Source organism: Haemaphysalis longicornis, unplaced genomic scaffold (assembly GCF_048455015.1).
Source record: "Haemaphysalis longicornis isolate Haplotype H1 unplaced genomic scaffold, Haemaphysalis longicornis Haplotype H1 scaffold_7, whole genome shotgun sequence".
NCBI classification, from domain to species: domain Eukaryota; kingdom Metazoa; phylum Arthropoda; class Arachnida; order Ixodida; family Ixodidae; genus Haemaphysalis; species Haemaphysalis longicornis.
Window position 1 is genome coordinate 119598066 of NW_027526422.1, and position 21109 is coordinate 119619174.

Sequence of the window (21109 nt, forward strand, 5' to 3'; positions counted from 1 at the left end):
GCTTTAAGCAACACTACAGGCAGCACAACGTCTTTGTTTTTGTCTCGCATTTCCTCGCTCGCGACACCATTGATTGATTGATTGATTGATTGATTGATTGATTGATTGATTGATTGATTGATTGATTGATTGATTGATTGATTGATTGATTGATTGATTGATTGTGGGGTTTAACGCGCCGACGCTTCACAGGCGATGAAGCGCGCCACAGTGGAGGGCTCCGGATTAATTTTGACGGCCTGGGGATCTTTAACGTGCGCCGAAATCTCGATCGACACACGGGCGTTTTTGCTTTTCGACTCCATTAGAAAAGCGGCCGCCGCATCCGGGAAACGAACCCGCGTCCTCGTGCCCAGCAGCACAACCAACGCCTTAGCCACTGAGCCACCGCGGCGGCTGCTCGCTACGCCCTTCACCGTGGTCGTATATCAAGTCATAATTTCTACAGAACGGGACCTGTGCGCGCTTTAAGCAAAGATCCGCCGGAGGCAACATGGACCCGCAGCGGCGGGACGCCAACGCATCAGCGCCATCGGAAAAGAACGCCCACCCTTGTGACAACGGCTAATTAGAGCGCACATGCAGAGGTCAAAACAGAAGCCTACAGTCTCTTAGCGGGAAAGCCACAGATGCAGGCCATGAGGACACCTACAGCAGCGGGCAATTAAGGCACAGCACGACACAGAGGGGATTACTTTCCAAGCAATGATCATCAGTGGCGCCGTATACAGAACGCGGCAACGGGAAGTGTGCGTGTCATTGCGCGCCAAACAGCGACGCGCTCGCAGGGACTCATTAGAATAACGTCTCAGCTAGACTTCGTCATCGTACTCTTCCTCCTCCACCTCATCATCATCATCATCGTCACCTTCATAATCACTGCCACCAGCAGCAGCCTCAAGACTAACGTATCTCCCATGTCCCTCGACCTCTACCCGTTGCTGTACATCGATGCCCTAGTCCGTTCCTTGCAGACGCGCTGTATAGTCGCACTAATCTTCAAAGACCAAAAGAGTGAGCTCCTTCGGCTCCCGAATGGGAACGACACGCGTCTGTATACACAAAAAGCGCAGTTCAAACAAAGATCGACGGCGTGGCGACGGTAAATGCGCATTAACGCCGGGACGGGTCTAATTACCCCACAGGATATGTACACAAAGCACGTTCGCGCACTAAAGAACTCGCGGCAGAACTGTCGAAACGACATCATTCGCCGGACTGACCATTCCAAACGCACGCCGCTCACCGCCGTGTACACGTACACAGACGACACCGCCACAGCGTTACGCTTGGACGGAACACGCGCGTCGTCTTCCGCTTCCGCGCGGGGCCCGAAAGGGGCCCGATCAACCGTAACCGCAACCACCGGCCAGGCGGCGAACAGACGGCCAATAAAAAGCGGCCGCCGACCATGTGGAACACGTATATATGACATACACGCCGCGCGCACAACGGCTGAAGGGGCCCATTTTCACAGTCTGGCGCGGATATAAACCGTTCATCGCCGGCGCAACCGCGCGTGCGGAGCGATATCGAGAACGCGGCCCCTTCTGGGCACGCCGTTTGAAGCACGGGCCAGTGCACGTACGTATAGTGATAGAGACAAGCCCCACGGCGAATCATTGTTCTGGGCAAAGGAAAACAATTTACAGGTGTCGTACACCTTTCAAACTTCTTTAGTCATTTCATTATCCGGTTGCGCTAGCACCGATGTAATTGGCGCAGTCGACGGGATGATCCCACAACGCACGCGCAGCAGCAGTCCGCAGCGAGCAAGATGCTATCAAGGCCTAAAAATGTTGCCGTCCCTTCTTAAAGAAAGTTGAGAGTAGCGTGAAAGCTAAACGTGCGCCCTAACATCGCTGAAAATGCGTCCAATCGATCGTCCAAACTCCCAAGACCCGAATTGTAAGCGAAGAACGAACCCATGCGGCCATTTCTCGCGCAATAAGCAAACGCATCTACCAACGATCTAAACGTATATATACCCACATGTGGTTTATGAGATGAAGGTATACTTTTGTACTCCATGATCGATGCGTGTATTAATTCTTCCTTTTTCGCGATTTCCATGTAACCGTTTTGACACAACGGACTCCCGGTTTCACCCATGCGCCGTGCGTCCAGAGATCTTGTCAGAGCTTTTCGGTCGACCAACCGGTCCATGCGGAAATGCACTAGTTTTTTAACAGGACACCACCGGTCCCACAAATAACACTCTTAAAAAAAGGTCGTGGCACTTACTAACAAACACTAACCAGTTACTTGTCACAGTATAAACTACGTACTTCGTGCTTTTACTAACTGGCCATGCATAACCTAATAGTAAAAAAACTATACGCGTGACAGTGTGGATCGCCTGAGCGCGCAGCACAGCATAGACACATTCAACACGCACATATCACACTTAGACAACAAATAAATTGAGCAAGAAAACCGACGGTATGTACGACGAGAGCGAGTACAACTCAGTTATTTCAGAAATACATCTGCTCTTCTTGCTTTTATAGCCAGCAGCGGAAATTCCTCTGATACTTAGCAAAACAGCGCAAAAAAAGACAAAGACAGATAGATTATGTACTAACACGCCCAGTTTTCCACGTGGAAGCTAATCCTCTGGTAGAGTCAGTGGGCTTGTCGCAAAAATCAAATATTTTAGCGATAATTTTGGAATTATTCATTCTAATGTGAGCATTTACAAATCAGCATGTGGATTTGCAAAAACTTAATGGTGAGATGGAGTGGGAAAAGTGCTGTAGTTATTATGTTCAGTAATTCATGTAATTTTGCGACTATCAGTGAATGTTAGTATCAAACATGCAGCAGTTACTAAGTGCACGGTTTAGATCAGTAACGACAGTCTTTAGGTTCTAACTTAGTGGCAGCTCGACCTACGTACGTGGGGTAGTAAAGTTCGTAAGCAGTTAGTAAATACTATCCGTTACTACCTTCTTACTAGCATTTTGGTTAAGGGTGCTGAGCCACCGCTGCGGGTGACTGTGAATTTGAAAATGCTGTGAAATTATCGTCTGCACCAATACAGCCTCGCTGGTCTTTCAACTCCACCGCAGTGAAAGCACGACTTTTTTTCCCCGCCTACATCAACGAAAAACACCACAGCGCCTTCGCTACCACGCCTCCGCGGCGCTGGTCAACGTGACGAGGTGTAACGGCACAAAGTCGCTCGCAATCCACCATCCCCGAGCTTGCAAAAACAGTGGCGTCGCGCGAAGCCTGAGAAAAAGAGCCACTTTTTCCGAGAGTGCCGCAAAACCACGTGCGTGCTCTACGCGCACGTCATGGTCGAAAAAAATCTTAAAACATAGAACGTTAGGAGCCACAAAGAGAAAAGGCAAAGAAGGTCATCCTATAGGCATCGCAAACGGGGCCAGCCCCCGAACGCATACATATATTCAGCCTCTAACGGGCGACGCATGCGCAGCGGCGGGACCCCGTAGACAAAAAAAGAAAAACTTTCGTTTCAGTGTCTCGCTTTGTCCCTATACGCCCGCTGCACAGAGAAAGCTCTCTATGCCCGCCCTGGCTTTGCCAACGCACATTTACGTTTTGAATACAGGGCGCGCACCGACACGCACACCTGAGCGAGTAAAAAGCGTCGAGTTTCGGTTTCAGTCTTGGCAGCAAAGGGAAAAAAGGAAGCAGCAGCAGCAGCAGCGACGGCTAAAACCCTCCGGCGCTCAGAGAACAGCACCGCTGCTTTCAGCGCACGCAATACGTCAGCTTGTGAGAGCCTCTTGAGTTGGCTCAGAGCCTCAGCCCGTGCACTCCGGCCCCCCCTTTTTTATGCAAGGAAATGGTTTTCGATTTCCCTCTGAGCGTAGACGAGAAAAGCGGAGGAAACGCTGGCGTCAGGCATAGGCAATGAGATGGATGAAAATCGGTGTGGGCATACCGCATACGTCAGATTTCCCGGGATTACACAGCCATCGCAGGGTGCTAAAGTACCGGGAGCTGAGGAGTTCTGCCGAGCACCGGTCTCCGCTGGGGTGCGGCAGAAAGCACACACACGCGCGTCGACTTTGGGCGGGTAAGCTCTGTTTGCGTTCGCGGTTATTTAAATTCGGACGAGATCGTGCGTCAAATCCCCCCCCCCCCCCCTACGGAAGGTTGTTGAATCATGCGGACACCAAACGCCAAAGGAGCCGCGTGCGTGCGTGCGTGCGTGCGCGTGCGTGTGTGTGTGTTTGTGTACCAGAAATTGAATGTTACAAATTCGCGGTGGGTGATCCCAATTATTTCGCAGCTACGGCGCGACTCATACACGGCGCTTTCACAATTTCGATTTTACAATACAGTGGCACAGCGCTTCGGATACTACTTCCCTTTTCTTTCCGAATGAAATAAGAAAGGGACGCCCTTCCTCGGCCCCAGACGCAGTTTGTCGCGACTGAAAAAGTTGCAGCCACATGGGGGAACTGTTTTTTTTTTTTTTTTTACCCACCAGTATGCTATTTTTTATTTTGTACCTTAGGAGGCGTCAACAGCACTGACGGCGAGGCGGTGCTGCCATCTGTCTCAGCTTTACACGAGCCTGCTTCGCTTTTTCGCGACGGAGGCCAAGGATGCCAAGACGGCGTGCGCGAGCGTTGAGGCACCGTCGAAATAGCAATACGTTCTTCACCTGCTCAAAACTCAAACGTAATTCAGCGCTCGTCCTGTGCGTACACGCCACGCACAGCGTAGTTATAAACTCGGCTGGTTACGATGATTCACCCAAACCGGTTCGCCCAAACGCACATCTCACGGCTGTAGAAAAAATTAGTAGTGGCTTAGCTCTGCTATGCCAGGATATACGTAGCGTGAGCTAACGTTCAGCAATCCAGTCCAATCCAGTCCAGTCCAGTCCAGTCACTGCTCCTCGCGCATGCTCAGCACGGCTCTTCACGAGCCACGCGAAACGGCTATCAAGCGGCTCTGGTGCAGCGTCAGACTTGGCTATGCGCAAATGAGGCGCACACCTGGGCACACGCCGGCGCCAGTGCGTCTGCCGCGGCTATGACGCAACACAATCCACTTTTTCCAATCCAAACCAATCCAAGCCAAGCCAATCCAATGTCCCTTGCGCTTGCGCAGAGCGCCCCTTCACGGCACACGCGAAACTGCTCAACCTCGGCCAGTGTAGCTTACGCTACAAAACGTCCTCTCGCGCGCGTTGCCGGGCAGCCCGCGAGACAAGCGTCCCTTCTTACTAACCCAAATGAAAAGGGCCCAATCAACACCATTGTGAGGGAAGGAAACGGAGCACAAAATACCTCCATCCTCACCCTTTTAGTGCCCCCTCCCCACGCTCCCAGACAACGGAGCGAGAAAAGTGCGTCAGCAAAGACGCGTCTCCTTGGAATGAATCAATGCCCGTCCTTGTTACTTTCGCATTTCCACCACTCGGCGCTCCCGTTTACTCTGAAGGAGGCGCGCACCATCGATCGTTTCATACGACGAAACTGGAAAGCTGTGCCAGTCCACCGGAGACGACGGGGCGAGGCGAGCGCCGGGAATTCCTCAGCCCGAGACACCCCTTCCGGTCCGGTCTCGCGAGGACCCCCCGACTACCGTAGAGTTTCATACTGATAAACGCTAGAGGAAAATCTGGCGCTGCAGTCACGTACCGTCGCAGGCGCCGCCATCTAGCAACGTTGCTCGCCCACTTGGCTTGGTTAGCCACGTGGCTCCCTTTTCGCTCTTGATGCCACAATCGATACAAAAGGGTAACCTTTTTTTTTTTCTACAGTTCGCCTCGCATAAAGCTTCAAAATAATCCCTGACAAATAAACCTCCCGGAGCTTCAATTTTTCGAAACATTAAATAACTTTAAACAATAATTTACAATTTTTTTTTTTTTTTGCAGCTACAGTCAACTTTTTTGCCTCTTCACGAGCCATGTCAAGGACAAGTACACGACGTACGCGGTACACGACGGTACGATCGCTGAAACGGGGCTCGCCTAGACAGTGGAGCCAGATTTCCATCCAGCATTTATGAGTACGAAACTCTACGCCGCCTACGGACCGGCCTGCAGTGAGCGCGCCGTTCTCGAGCCCCACGCGCCGGACTACACAGCCATCACCTGAGCGGTTCCAAAGGTGCTGAACGGAGTCCTGCCCGGCAGATACGCACGGAACGCACTTTGACAGCATAATCGATGAACCTGATCAAAGATCGCAGCAAAACAAAAAAGAAAAAACGGCTGCAAGGGCGGTCTCGGTCGACGAAAGAGAAGAGACGCCGCTGGGAGGCAAAGATCAAAAGTCGCGACCCTCCCTTGCGCCCCATAAAGTCTCGGCGACGTGCCGGCGAGACCGAAAAAGCCATTTATAAAGATACTACCAGCCCCCTTCCCCCATGCGTCCCGAAATAAGGGAGCCACCAACGAAGCTGCAGCATATACAGGACGGAGTAGCAGCCTTGCTGCAGAGAGAGAGAGAGAGAGAGAGAGAGAGAGAGAGAGAGAGAGAGAGAGAGAGAGAGAGAGAGAGAGAGAGAGAGACGAAGCACAGACGAGAAAAAAGCGCGCTCCGCGAAACAACAGCGGCGGCATTGAGAAAGACAGGAGGACGGCCCCTCCGAAAGAAGGGACAAGGCAGAGAGGAGAGACACGGGACCACGTTTTTGGGAGCAGCTATACGGTGCCGTATCTTGTCCTCTTTCCTTTACAACGCAAGGACGCGCAAGCTGGACGAGAGGGAAGCACATTATGCGTCACACGGGCCGGTAGTTTCGCCAGTCCAGTGAATAACGGGTTCCCACAGCAACTAAACACACACACACACACACACGCAAAGAGAAAAAAAGCGCAAGACCATCGTGTGCATTTGCTGCGGCCATTAGCGGCCAAACTAATTTACCTTCGCTTTCTTTTTTATCCACGGACGGAACGAGGTCCGCTTTGATACGAAACATGCGCGCAAAGTAGCAAGAGAATAAAAAGAACACAAACGAAACAGGGTGGGGGGAAAAGCAGTCACCTGTCTCCAAGGGGCAACTCCGATATCTGGGCCGCCATTAACCGCCCACGGAGAGGAGCGCAGTGTCGCGCACTGCACGGTGGCAAATGGTGGGGGCGTGTACTCTTTGGCATTTGCCCGCCGTGTGCAATTTTTCACGCGGATCTCCGAAACCGCCGCCGCCTTCTGAGCGCCCTCGCCATCCCTTTTCCTGCGAGAGACGCTACCTGATTTATTTACTTATTTCGTTTCGCGCCGAGACGAGGTGGTTCCGTTAAATATTCATCCCGTCGGACGCACCCCCACTAGGTATACTATACTTCAGTTCACTTACCTTTACACTACACGCCGCTTGCCTAGGTTTTACTCGACGGCTTTTTCACGTGCCCAGCCTTCGCGAAATGCACCAGCGGATCGATACAGTTTCTGCCGCGCACTTTCAAAGGCTAAAATAACGGTCTACTAGCGGTAGGCCGTTATTAAGCGGGTTGCTAATTAAGCGCTTCGCGGGCGCGCGCTGCCATTCGGGCGAGGGCACGTGCCACATGTGCACGTCTGCGTACGAGATGTTCTTTCCATCCAATTTCTGCCCGACCGATTGTGCACGTGGTTGTGTGTCACGTGCGTAATCGTGGGTCTGGCGCGACGAATCTTTTTTTCAGGTAATTCAAAAGACGATCCCTATTAACTTCTAACAGCGGAGCTGCTGTTACTGCGTTTTCTAGTCAGCACAGCCAAGCGACGCGTGACGCCATCTAGGGGCACGTGGCCCTCAATTTAATCGCTCAGAACCGCTTGGTCTCGTAGTGTGGTAGTGCCGCTCCTGCGAAGAAAACATCCTAACCCGGGTTCAAACCCCGTTACCTCCTTTTTTTTTTTCATTTTCATGGGTTTATCATATTTGCATATTACCATTTGTTATCACGCATGTAATCTATTTGCGACATCTTTACGCATTATAAATGGGATTTCGGGTATTTTCGTTGCCTTGTGGTCAGTTTCAGCTACTGCTTCTTGTACTTTTTTGCGGGTTTTCCCCTTTTAGGTCGGTTTCGGCTATTTCTGTTGAATATTTTTTACACCGTGGTTTTCAACCATTGCAGGTCCATTTTTGCTGCTAGTTATTTCAGTTCGGGTGGTTTTGTGTGGTTTAGGTACGTGTTGCTGCTGGCTGTAATGTGTGCGGCGTCATCAGAAAACTCCGGGCTATAGTTACTCCGCCATTTACCGCGCTCCTGAGCACGAAATACCAAGAAAAGAAATACCAAGAAAACAGTTCACGTGCGCCCGCGCTTCAATTTGGGGAGCACGGGACAGCTCGCGCTACAGACGCCCAGTTCGCGAAGCCGGTTGCCGCCGGCTCTAGCGCGTGCTGACGCGTTCCACTTCGGGAGAAATGCGAGAGCCTGCGGACAAAACGATCCGGGCCTGCCGCTCATGCAGGAGAGAGAGAGAAAAGCTTTTATTAAAAATATGCAAGCAGGCCTGTTTAGTCCTCACATTCCAGAGAACCTCTGGTGACGTCTTCAAGCCGCTGCCTGATGTACGCCACCAGTTGCCTTTGTTCTTCGGTGGTGATTGTTGCGGTCAGCCATCCTTTGTTGGGTGTGTTTGTAGTGCTGTGTATGGTTGTGCAGTTCCAGAGTATGTGATCTTGGTCGAGTATGACGTTACAGGTAGAGCAAGTAGGGGGTGGTGTGTCAGGATCTCCCCATATCTTGTGTAGTCTAGCTGGAGTGTCCAAGGTGTCCGTTTGAGCTTGTCTTATTAGGGTTGCTTGGTGTCTTGTGAGCGTGTCAGAGAGCTGTGGCAGTTCCCTCCTTCCCGTGGAGTAGTCCTTCAATTTAGGTACTGTTGGGACCATGAGCGTTTGAAGTTGGTTCGAAGTTGGCAGGAGCCCAGGCTGCGGCTTCTCGGGCCAGCTGATTAGCTTTTTCGTTGCCTACCATTCCTTCGTGCCCAGGTATCCAGTACACTGTTACGGATCCCTTGATGCTGTTGTTGATGGCCGTAGCTATGGCCTGTGGCAGTTCCATGCTTAGAAGTTGGTGACAGGCGCTTTTTGAGTCAGTGTATATGTACGTGTGCTTCGTGGGGCTGGATGTGTGGTCAATGGCGGTGGCGATGGCGGTGAGTTCAGCCCAGATGGGTTCCATAAGGGGGATGCACTGCTGGTACTCCAATTTTCCTTTGAGGTCAGCATACGCTATGCTTGCTGCTGTGTCTGTTACTGCTGCATCTGTGTATACGTGGTTGTTGAATTGGTCCGCAGCTGCTCGTTTATCGAGGTATTTGGCTCGAATGCTCCTTCTGACCTTGTTTCGTTGGCAATGCATGTGTCTTGGTATGGGTGCAACTTTGAGTAGGTTGGCCGTGCGTGGGCTGAGACGTTCCAGTCGTAAAATAGGCTGCTGGGGTGTGTACCCTAGACACTGAAATATCTGTTGCCCTGGAACCGTTGCTTGGAGTCTGAGGTGTTGGTTGTACCTGTGGACGGCTACGATCTCCTCCAGCGTATTGTGCGTTCCTGTCTCAAGAAGTCGCTTGGTGCTGGCATTGATCGGAATGCCTAGCGCAATCTTCGTCGCCTTCCTAATGAGAGCGTTGATTCTTTCTTCCTGGGTTTTAGTGAAGTTGGTGTATGCTGCATGGTACCTTATTCGTGAAATAAGAAGTGCATCCCGTAGTCGTAGAAGGTCGTGTTCCCTGAGTCCATTTTGTCTGTTCGTGATTCTGCGCATCATGTTGAGGACTTGTTCTCCTTGCCGACGTATATGCTGAGTTGTGGCATGGCCTCCCCCGTCGCTTTGAATGTAGTGTCCAAGAGGAAGACCACGATATAGACGGATATGACGACGACTACTACTACCACAGTTAAAAGCGACGACAGAACATGTAAATGAACCGCTTCAAACCTATTGCAATGCGGGCTGGTGTGCCCTTCAGTACTTACATAGAAAGAAAACATCCTGCTTCGCTGTGGTTCAAGCCTTGAGCGCCTAAGTGAAAGCTTCGGCATTTTTTTTTATTTATTTTACACACACGCACCCACGACCACGTCGTTACGCACCATTCTGTGAGGCTTTAGCTCCCTAACCAATATGATCCAGCCGCGAAGAGGCTTAACAACAAAGGGAAATACAGTTTGCTGAGCTAGTACCGCTTTCGCACTAAAATACATCCCACCAGCAATCCCGTTCATTGGAGAAAAAAAAAAACGCAGGAAGCGACCCGTCACATCCGAAACAAACGCTTAATGAAGCCCACGGGAATAAACCGTCGCAAAGCCCGGAATCAAAAGGAAGTTGAATGAAAAAGGGTCGCACGCACACACACACCACCTCGGAACTATAATGCGCTCGAAAGCTTCATTAGATTCCCCGCCGCGTCCTCCTCCCTATCCCCCCCCCCCCCCTCCACGACGGTACTACAAAGCGCACTAGAGAACACATCGGTCGCGCATAATCCGCGACACCCGGCGAGCGAAATGACTTAACCGGAACGAGCCGCGGGGCGCGACAACTAAATTGCCTAATCTTTCAATACCCAAATCCGCCGGCCACGGCGCGAAACAGAACCACAAATGACTGAACCGCGGTGCATGGCAAGGCAGCCGAACATAAAAAGGAGTATAAGCGAATACAGGGGCGAAGGGCAAAGCCCCTCATCGCACACCGTATTACGCGCACCCCTTCCCCACACACGCAGCAGCGCGTGCGGACGAGGATAATAATTAGAAGCCGCGTTTTATAACGTTTTTTTTTCTCTCTCTCTCTCTCTCTTTCACGGAGGGATCGAAAGAGTGAGCGCGAGGACTGAAGAAGTGTGTAAACACAGCCCGCGGTCAAGAAACTGCCTTTCGCGAATTTTTCTTCGCCCTTTCGAAAGGGAAACATAAAGTAGAGAGAAAAACGGCGGGACATTATCTGCGCTGAAAGTTAATCCGTTAGAAAACAAATTATTCGTGACTAGCAAAAAAAAAAAAGCCGCCGAGATTAAATATTGTGCGACCTTTCGGCGGACCGACTTGTGGGCAGTTCACGATTGGCTTCCATTTCTTGCGAGCAGCTTCTTGTGCGGTTTAATAAGAGCCCCGATGCAAGCAATATGTCTGGCAAAACATGTGGGACGGCATTCGAGCGTTAAATTTCGCGTCCAATTTTCCTCGAACGTCCTACTCTTCATATTTCGGATGACCCGTAATGGGGATTCGTTTAACAGATCTTTCTGCAGAAGACATATCAGTATACACCGTCGTCGACACTGAGCATTGCTTTTTTTTTATTTCAGAACTGTCTAAGCGTTCTAGATTTATACTTACAACCATCACAAAAACGTAACACGAAAGAAACTTCGCCGACTTTAAAACAGCCATTAAAACGGTAAAACGCAATTTCGCTGTTTTCGAAAATCCGCGCTCTTCTAACGAATACATCCCCTGGATTCCAGAATAATAGCGGCCACGCGTACTAACGCATGAGCATATTGAAACGCTACTTCTTTTTTAGCGTTGTTTGGGTACCTTCGCGGCGCTGACGTCAACAACGGCGGGAGCAGTTCCATCTCCTCGCCACCAACATTCTCGTGTAATGCCTCTCACGGGAACCCCCGGTCCTCGATTCTTCGTCATAACGGAGCTGTCGCTAGGTGTTTCAGAAGGTACGCGGCTTTGGTCTCCACGCTATAGCAGAGAGCGATACAGCGGAGACGAAAAGGGGTTGGCGACCCAAGCTCTAAGGCGTCTCCGCTACCAAAGAATGCGCCGAGAGAGAAGTTCCAGATTAGATATTAAATCGTGGAGCCCAGCTCCGGATTAATTTCCGGATTAATTTCCCCCCACTCGAGGATCTTTAGCATGCGCCGAAATATCGATACACCGGCGCTTTTGCTTTTCACCTGCATCAGAAACGCACCGCAGCCCGGGTCGAACCCGCGCAGAGGAGGAGTTCCAACCCAAGAGAGAACTCACCCGCGGTCGCCAGTACCACGGCAGCGGATCGACCCTGGTGATTTTCAGGGTCGTGTAGGTATACGCCTGGCCCATGGTGACGTATACAGCACCCGGCGAATGTTGCACGCAACACTACGCGAAACTTGCTCGGTCTGGCGCTTCCCACCATCCGACAAGCTCACACACACTGCGCTTTGAATACTGCGCAGATTCCGCCGTGCCAACACAAACGGATAGGTGCATAACTTGTCAAAGAAGTGCAGACTGCAGAAGCACGACTTCGCCACGCCTTCAACACGTATCCAAGCCCTTACGCACCGAACGAGGAACTCGCTAGCTACCCTGGACGGCAGACAGGTGGCCACGCGAGCTAATCACTGATAACGGAATTCTTTGCCCGTCCACTCAGCTGGACACTTTCCGCAACGGTCGCACTCACGCAAGAAGGGCTAGACGTACGCCTGGATAGGAAAGGGTCCACTCCAAGCGCCTTATCTCCCGTAATATGATATCGCTCCTGCCGCGTGGATATTGACCTCTGAGCCTATACGGGAAACGGCTTAAGCAAGCAGGCGAGAAAGAACGATGAGTAACCGTTGCCGTAAAAAAGCACGCACAGCCACCAGTTTCTTTTTTTTCTCGCCTGGTTTTATTTTTCGCGGGCAGCACTTCGAAAGCTATACGCCAGTTGTGTGTGTGTTCGCAATACCCCTCACAGTAGACAAATAAATGGCTAAGGTTCACGGGTGTGGTGGTTCCAATCGCAATTGAAACTTTGGAAAGAGACGACGATTATTTTAACCTACCCTTTGCTCTCGATTCTCTCAAATACGCGCACGCCGATGACCTTTCCTGCCCATACCGGCAATGACAAAGCGATCGAGGAAGGTTTTTAGTGTCGGCTTTATTCTCCTACGCGGTCGCTTTCAATTTCTTGGTTAACATTTAGCTAACTATAACGAACTAGTATCTCCCATTCGGCGTACGAAAACTGTCAAGATTACATTTGAGCGTTTTTTTTTTTTTTTTTTTCGTGAGTAAAATTCGAGTTCGTTTCCATTCTGCACATAACAGATGCCGCCGAACGCGCCTCTAATTTGCGCATTTGTGAAATTTTTACCGCAACAAGACTGTGAAACAGTTAAAGGGACCCAGAAAAGCCTTCTGTAAAAGTTACAAAAGGCCTGTATTGTCACGTAGCACCAATATAGCGATGCAATGCCGTTGGAACTATTGATCTACATTCAATATTAGCTGCGCCAGAAGCAATTAAATGCACCTCTCCCCACTTGCCGATCAACTCCTCCTCCCTCTCTGCCTCCTTCAAAGCAGCTAGCTACATTCCTGCGCCTAGGCTCGCGTCAATCACTGCGGACCTGCCTTTGCCGCCTTTGCCTCGAGATCGCTCAGGAAGGAGGAAGAGCAGCCGGAAGCCAATGGCAGTGACGCCGCCGGCGGCCGACCTTGCCGGCGATTGGGCGAATCAGGGGGCGCCTTCGCCGTTGCGTCACCAGCGATCGCCGTTGCGTCACCCGCGGTCGCCGTTGCGTCAGCCGCGGTCGGCTCGCTGCGGCGTCGCGCTCATCGGCTGAGAAAGGCGATCTTCAAAAATTGTTTACAAGTTATCTGTACAACGTATGGGGCTCACACTTGGCTCAAAAATCTCCCGTTATGTGTTCTACCACCTGAATGCATTTGATTGCCACCTTCACAAAGCTTTTCGGGGTCCCTTTAACATAAGCTAACGAATGCCTACACGCGCCGATTTAAACATCGGGGCCAAAAGTGGCTACAACGTTACGTTTGACCGCTCGCAAATGAGGTAAAACCAAAATCAGCAAAGACGAAATGAGATGTTAAAATTTCGACTCTGCAGTAACGAGCGTTGCTTTTTTGCCTTATATCGGGATTATGCCGGCTAAATGCCCGCGTCATAAGGAAGTGGTGCGGACATAGCATAATTTCCCCTTGGTCGTGTTTTTCTTTTCTTTTTTGTCAATAACTAAACTTGTACTCGTGCTTTGTTAGCCCCCCTGACTCAATGCCCTAGCCAATGGCCTGTAAGGTCCCTGTAAACAAACAAACAAACAAGCAAACAACTTCCCAACATCCCATTTCACCTTCACTCCCAAGTAGAAGCAAACACTTAAAACAGCAGAAGGCACTTCGCGTCCACACCGTCCCCAGCACAGCAGACAAACACTGCATCAGAAAGTGACAGTGATCGAATCGCACTGACCTCCACCCGCAAAGTTCGGCGGCCCTGCCAAACTAACCCCGGTTAGCCCGCGTTTTTCTGGGCGCAGCGAATAGACAACGTTCACCACTAGCCCGGCGACCAAGGAGGCTCCCAGTCCATTGTGACACGCACAATGGCTTCAGCATAGCGCTGCCCGCAAACTTCAAGCGCAGACGGCGCATCTGGCGCGCCGGTCAGTATACGTCAGAGACGCACTAGACACAGACATTTGCATATTAGAATACAGCCCGATGCGGCCCAACGTGCTGGAGCCGGGGCGAGTTAAAGCAAGCGTGTCAAGGGCGGGAACTATTCGCCGTGCAACGCCGGAGAGCGAGTTGATCGGTACAACACGGCACACCACTGGCAGTAAACCCGCTCCCAACCTCACGCAGCCAAAAGCAAAAACAGCCACAAAAACCGCCTAACCGGTTTAGGACTGGCCAAGACAAAAGAGAGGATAGGAAAGGAAAAGGAGAAGGGAGAATTACAGCCTGACCTTTGCACATAAGTAAACAGCCGTTAAAACGAACCTGGAGAAGACGGGGGAAAACCTGTTCGGCCGGCGAGTTCGTATAGGAGAACGAACTACGTAGAAGTCAAATTCAAAGACAAAAGTTCCGGAGATAGACGCTAACGTATTGAGACGAATCCTGGCACGTGGACTACGCGGTAACGGAGGGCTTGGGATCGATCGGCCAGGTCGGGGCCAGAAAGTTCTGCAGGCCCGGAGGCTAACCCTTCAGGCGAGCGGTTGGGTGTATACAAAAGAACCGCTTGCATTTCAGTGACGCCGCTCAGGCTGAATGTCGTTAGTGGTAGAAAAGTATTGCTTAAAAGTCAATTAAAGAAATTACTACGGTTTAGTTCGTGTGAAAATGCGCTTAGAATCACTCACTAGGCGTCTTTCTAAAGCCTGACGCGCCGCTGGGACCATGACTTTTGTGACCGATTCAGGATTGTCCGAGATTATCTAACCCTCAGGACTTCCGATATTTTTTTTCTGCCCCAATTTCGTTTAATTCAATCCTGTATCATATTAGCTTTTACCTCCTTATCCAACCCCCCCCCCCCTCATCTTTTTCTCTGATTCGCATCACTGTATTCACCCCCATCTGAATTAGCAAAATCTCACGGTTAGTACGGCTAACCTTTTCAGTATTTATTAAACTATTCTCTCTCTCCCCACTGCGCAAAATTCTTGTAGTTCGCTTTATTCATACCGTTCTGCAGAACTCAGAAGTCCTTTAAATTAACCGTCATTCAGCTACGGCATGTGGCAAACCCACTCGACACAGGACACGATTGTGCGAGAATACAACACCACCGCATTATTGCCGTACAGGCAGACGCTGTTCCACGGTCAACTAGCATAGAAAAACGACCGGTAAAGACGGTTCCGGCACGGATCGGGCGGTTGTTCCAGTATATGTTCCAGTATACGATAACGACGGTTCCAGTAAAAAGATGTTCGCGTATACGTCTCCGCTGCATTCACCGACGCCCTCGCCACCGCACACAGCGACGAAACAGCGTTGTTGCGGCGGCGTACACAACCCGTACGCACTTCCGTTTCAGGGCGTGGCCGTTCAAAGGGCGCGCCGGAGGAGTTCGACAAGCATTGAATCGAGGCCGCATGCAGGGACGATCGAAGCGCACGCCTTTCAAAAGTGCCCGGGCCAGGCGCGCGCGCTGGCCCGGGAGAAAGAAAGGAGCGTCGCAAACATCTCGCCGCCAGATCTGCGGCACTTCGCGGGCAGCGACGACACAACGGCATCGCACAATAGGATGTCTCGGCGAGAGGCCAAGACGAACGCGACGTCCCCGTCACACCGTGGGCCGTCTTTCTTCATACCTCGCCATTCAAGGCGCATATACGGCAAACAGACCCCGGACAACAAAGCTTGGCATCGCGGAAGCTGAGAGGCATTCTCGTGAACGCCGTAGGTGGAATCGGGTTGTGTTTGCTTGAGTAGCCGATGATGATAGAAAAGCTCGTCGAACGGGGAGGAGACTCTTCCAGGAAGTAGCATTCAACGGGACGTTTGAACATCGGATTAATTTCAAATTGACTACGAGCGTGGTCCGAAACGTAGCCCGAAGCGAGAGAGAGAGAGAGAGAGAGAGAGAGAGAGAGAGAGAGAGAGAGAGAGAGAGAGAGAGAGAGAGAGAGAGCAATTTATTGAGTTGTGAGCAGCCCTTAGGACAGTGGCTCTTAAAGGGGGGGGGGGCAGGGGGGGGGAGGGGGGGAGGGGTCGGGGGGTCCGCGGGTTTTACGGGGTCCGCAAGGGCTTCTCAGTGGTCCGCAAAGCCTTCCCCAAAACTCTCTGCACCCCCGATCCATTTCTTCCTTTTTGCGAAACATTGCTGCCAATGTCAAAATGTGGTTTGGCTGCGTGACGTGTACCTTTTAATATTTCTGACCGAAGCGCATCTTTTAACGTCGGCTTTCCGCACAGCACGCCAGCTATGCAAAAAAGCCAGACTCGCGAAAGGTGTTTTGGGCGACTTTAAGCTGCAAGAGCAAAGCGTTTGACAATATGATAAACATCAGCATAAACGTCACACTCAAAAGACGGACAGCGATAATGACTGGGCCCGTGCAAATTATTTGACATTATTACTTGTACCTATATAGCCCATGGTGGGGTCCCTCCATCCCTTGTGCGCGCTCAATGCCCGGCACACTCATGATTGAAAAACGTTGGCTAGGAAAATTTACCTATGAAAAAAGTAATTGCCGAAGATGTCTGGAACCGTGACGACGCTACGAGCCGGGGTAATAAAGGCGACATCGTACACGCTGTGCTCGGAAACAAAAGACAACCAGTTCGTTAAACACAAATGAGACCTTTCACCCATATAAAACTCGACTTCATAGCCTGTGCTTCTTTACAAGCTGCGAGAGGATGTGATGCCGTTAAACGCCACAACTTCACATTACCGCACATTCGGACAGATTCGCGCTTCCCAGATGGCAAGAACAAATGAAGTTTAGAACTGAACCTGCCCAAGAAAAGCGCCAGCAGTATTGGTGGCTCAAAGCTCATTTAGAAAGTGGTGCGCACCCGGTGTCCAATACAAGTGTGCTCTTGTAGTATTCCGCAGTGACTGAGCCTTGCGCGCTTACAGTCGCGCTTTTTCTTAGCCTGCACTAGCTACAGTATGCTGTACGAATTGTAGGCGTACCAAACAAAGCCCTGGTATCGAATTTGCCTACGCGTGAAACACGAGATCGCAGCGCCAGACCCAACAAGGAACCAGGAGCGCGCAACATGTGCCATTTCCCGCATTTGTATTCCAATCTCATAGTTCAACCAGTTCTCTTGAAACGGCTCGCCTGGCCTTCAATCTCACTTCAACCGCCGCGCTCTACTTCACCCAAGCAGACTGAACCCTAACTTTACCTAACCCGAACGAACAACACAGGACGTCCGGCCGTGACGAGAATTCCACGCGCGCGAAGAAAAAAGGCCCCAAGGACAGCGGGGAAAGAAGACGTCATCTCACCGAGAAAGAACCCACAAAAAAATCGCACAATCAAGACGCCTTATGCGTAGAGTAACCTCCCCCCTCAAGCTACACATTTTTACAATTTTTACCAGCGGCCGGCGGGTGCCGCAAAGTAAGACGTGAACAAAGGTCAAAGGTGAACTCTCTGCCGGCCCTCAAAGACGCGCTGGAGCAACTGAGAGCGGCTTCGGCGCAAACGCGTGCGTCGCCAGCAGCAGCCGCCGCAACGTAACAAGCTCACGTTCCACGACACGACGGAACCCCTCTCCCTTCCTCCCCCAGAAACTCAAGTCAACCAACGAAGCGGAACGTGCACAAGCCAAAAAAAGTCAAGAACAACCGAAGGCGAAGAGGAGACGGGCAGGTCAGGAAACGAACCAAAAGGCACCGCGCAAACAAAAAATAATGGGACGACCAACCAAATCGCGGCGGCAAAGGGGGGCGTGTCCCAACACGGCGTGAAATCACTTTGCCGCCAAAGCAACATCAACAGCAAACGACCCACAAGTTGCACGCACGCACGCACCCGTTGCGTAGGTAGCGGCGTCGCGATAGTTGCGAGAGCGGCCGAGCCGACCGCACGCACGGCTGCGCTTCGGACGGCCGCCGCGCTGGCGGCCAGCTTGCTGGCAGAAGGGGGGCTCTCGAGGGACCCGGACATTCCCGGAGGGTCGCCTTTTCCGCGCACCTCCTCGGCGTGTCGCGCGGAGGAGCCCCGCTCTTTCGCCTTTCCTCCACCTGCTTGGCTATCCAGAAACCAACAAACATAAAAAGGAACGGGAGAGCTCAGTGAAATCGACTAGTGGCTCGTCCACGTTTGTCGTTTGTCAGCGGAAAACGGGATCCGATCGCTGAGGCAAAGTGCCTCGAAATGAGATTTCGGTCTGACCCACAGAGGTGGCGCAGTGGAAAAAGTGTTGTGCTGCTGATCCCGAGGACGTTGCGGGTTCGACGTCGGCCGCGGTGGCTGCTTCAGAGACGCCGGAGGTGAAAGGCGGAAACGCCCTGAGTCGAGATATCGGTGCACGTTAACAAATCCCCGGGATGTCACCGTTAATCCGGAACATTTCACTACGACGCTCCTCTAGCTCAACTGTAGCTTCGGCTCGTTAAATCCTTTTTTTTTAATTTTTTATTCTGTCTCCGATAACGGGATTCCGCGGTCGACCCTTGTAGAGCTGCTCTCCAATGCATGTTAGCGGCCGAAGCCAACCAGCCCTTCCACGGGGAAAAGAAGAAAATTGAGCGAAAATCCGGCTATTTTAAGGTTCCAAAATTGCGGTTATCGTCGGCACAGCGGTTTCCTAACTGCAACAGCATTTGAAGTAGGGATCAACATCGGTGACACGGAAACGTAAACGCGTACTTGTGCGTACCGGTGGGACGGAAATTGCGTTTACTATAGCTACACCTCGACTGTTGCTGGGCGCTTTCAAAAATACACCCTAGTTCAGAATTTTAAATTCGCTGTGCGGTGCGTTTCTCCCTGTTTTTCTCGTTTTTTTTTTTTTTTAATTTTTGCAGGGAAGCTGTATACGGCTTGGTCAACTGATGTTTTCGTGTCCTCTGTAAGATTGAGCGTTGCGGCAAGGCCAGCTTTTCTGTCACGTAATGCTCTCACCTTCGAAACAACTGGCGCAACTTGCTTTAGTGGTATACAAGGGTGGAGAAGCGGCAGAGCTGTGGGTCCACCTAGCTTCTGGTTTTGCTAGGCTTTGCCAGGTTTTGTTAGGTTTTGCGATGGTCTTGCGAGCTAGCCTGAGTGTTGACTCGGTGCGGTCCCCCACACTGACAGTGGATCCCAGTGGGGAAGAAGCTAGGTCGACCCAGTGGCGGTGCCAGAGGGAGGGGGGGGGGGGGCGATCCCCCCCCCCACGAAGAGGTCCTCAGCTTCTTTTTTTTTTTTATCATTCCACTTGCGCGAGGTTAAATCCCACTTGTGCGAGGCCGCAAACGTGTTGCGACCATCAGAAATGCGGGCTTGAGCCAGCCAGCAGTTGCACCACCTAAGGGGCGCGATACAACGGGGAATAAAAACACCGACCAAAAAGTACATTTCGTAAAATAAAAGACGTTTCGGCTCCCACGCGGGAGCCTTGTTCACAATGATTCCCCGTTGTATCATGACCCACCCCGACCAGACGGGATTCCGTCCAACCATAGATTTCACCTAAGGGGCGCCAAAAACCACTGTGTCGCTAAGTGATTTGCGCGCAAGCAGGTTACACAGCATACGCGCACACGCCTGCATGGTCATCACTTCCTCCGGAGAATTGGCGCAAGGAGGGGAGCGGCTCTTGATTCGCCATCCCCCCCCAAACCAATCTCTGCGACCGCTACTAGGTCGGCCCCCGGATCCTCCGTTTCTTCAGCCTTGCACCCCTAGTGCAAGCCTGCAAGCCGCGCCCATTTCTTCGGGTTCTAGCATCCCAAGAAGGACTATCACTTTTAAAATGGTATAGTAATGGGTGCGAATACGCACATTCCCCTTGTGCGCACACTCGAGCAGGCGCGAAGGTCGGCTTCACTGTTATAATACCCTATCTGCGGTGGTGCACCCTTTACAGGCCGCGCAATTTTTTTTTCATGGTATTTATTTTTTGCTAACGCCACCGAACCAAGCTCAAGCAGCTCCACTGTTAAAAAATCCCACAGCGACTGGCCGCTGGTAACGTCGACTTTCGTTTACTTGTTATAACTAGTTCCGAGTGGAGCTGTAAACAATTCTAAGTTCCCGTATGCTATCAATACATGGTCCTCCACGGCGGAGGAGTACGGCTGCTGAAAACGGCTGTAACTCTTGTATCGGAACTATCCCGCGCAAATCATGCGACGTTTGCCTTCTACGACTACGTACGACTTCTACGTACGACTACGTACAGGTGGGAAGATTTGCGTCATTATTAGCATTAGTAACTATCAATTGTAGTTTTAATACAAATATATCAGCCGCTGCCTCTAAACATTCTGTCAGCGTCACAAAGCCACCGCGAAATGGACAGCCCCGCGTTTGTCTCTTATGATAAATTCATTCCTCAAGGTCTAATCAAGCTAATGAACTCAGAAGTACAATAAACCCCAAATTAGACACAATCAAGTTTTGTGTCCTGCCCTCGTTCGGAGAGCTGCGATGTATAATTATGTGAATAGGGCTAATTATCATTTCTTTTAAAGCCAAATTAAACCGAAAGCTTTAATTCTTACTGGGATCCATGGCGTCCTGTTAAACTACTAATGCATTTTCCCAGCGATTGGTTCGTCGACCGAAAAGCTCTGATAATACATCTGGGCTTCCACTGTATCACAACGGTTACTTGACCCGCCGCGGTGGCTCAGTGGCTAAGATAGACTATCAAGATGGACTATCTGTAGAACCATGGAGCCAGAACAATGAAAGAAAACGAAGGCGCTCTGAACCAACACGCGGGGCGCCTAATTTCCCCG

The 21109-nt window shown here is 51.2% G+C and overlaps 1 protein-coding gene across 2 annotated transcripts in view; it reads right to left on the reverse strand.

Annotated features, from left to right (window-relative positions):
• Positions 1-21109, reverse strand: part of LOC144146890 (transmembrane protein 47) — a 125086-nt gene that overhangs the window by 82446 nt on the left and 21531 nt on the right. The window contains exon 1 of one of the 2 annotated variants that reach the window (XM_077678848.1): positions 11932-12253. The exons of the other annotated variant lie outside the window; for it this stretch is intronic. Coding sequence (XP_077534974.1) covers positions 11932-12006 — 75 coding nt within the window. The 5' untranslated portion in view covers positions 12007-12253. Of the gene's footprint in view, positions 1-11931; positions 12254-21109 lie in introns of those variants that run through there. 2 annotated transcript variants of the gene reach the window in all.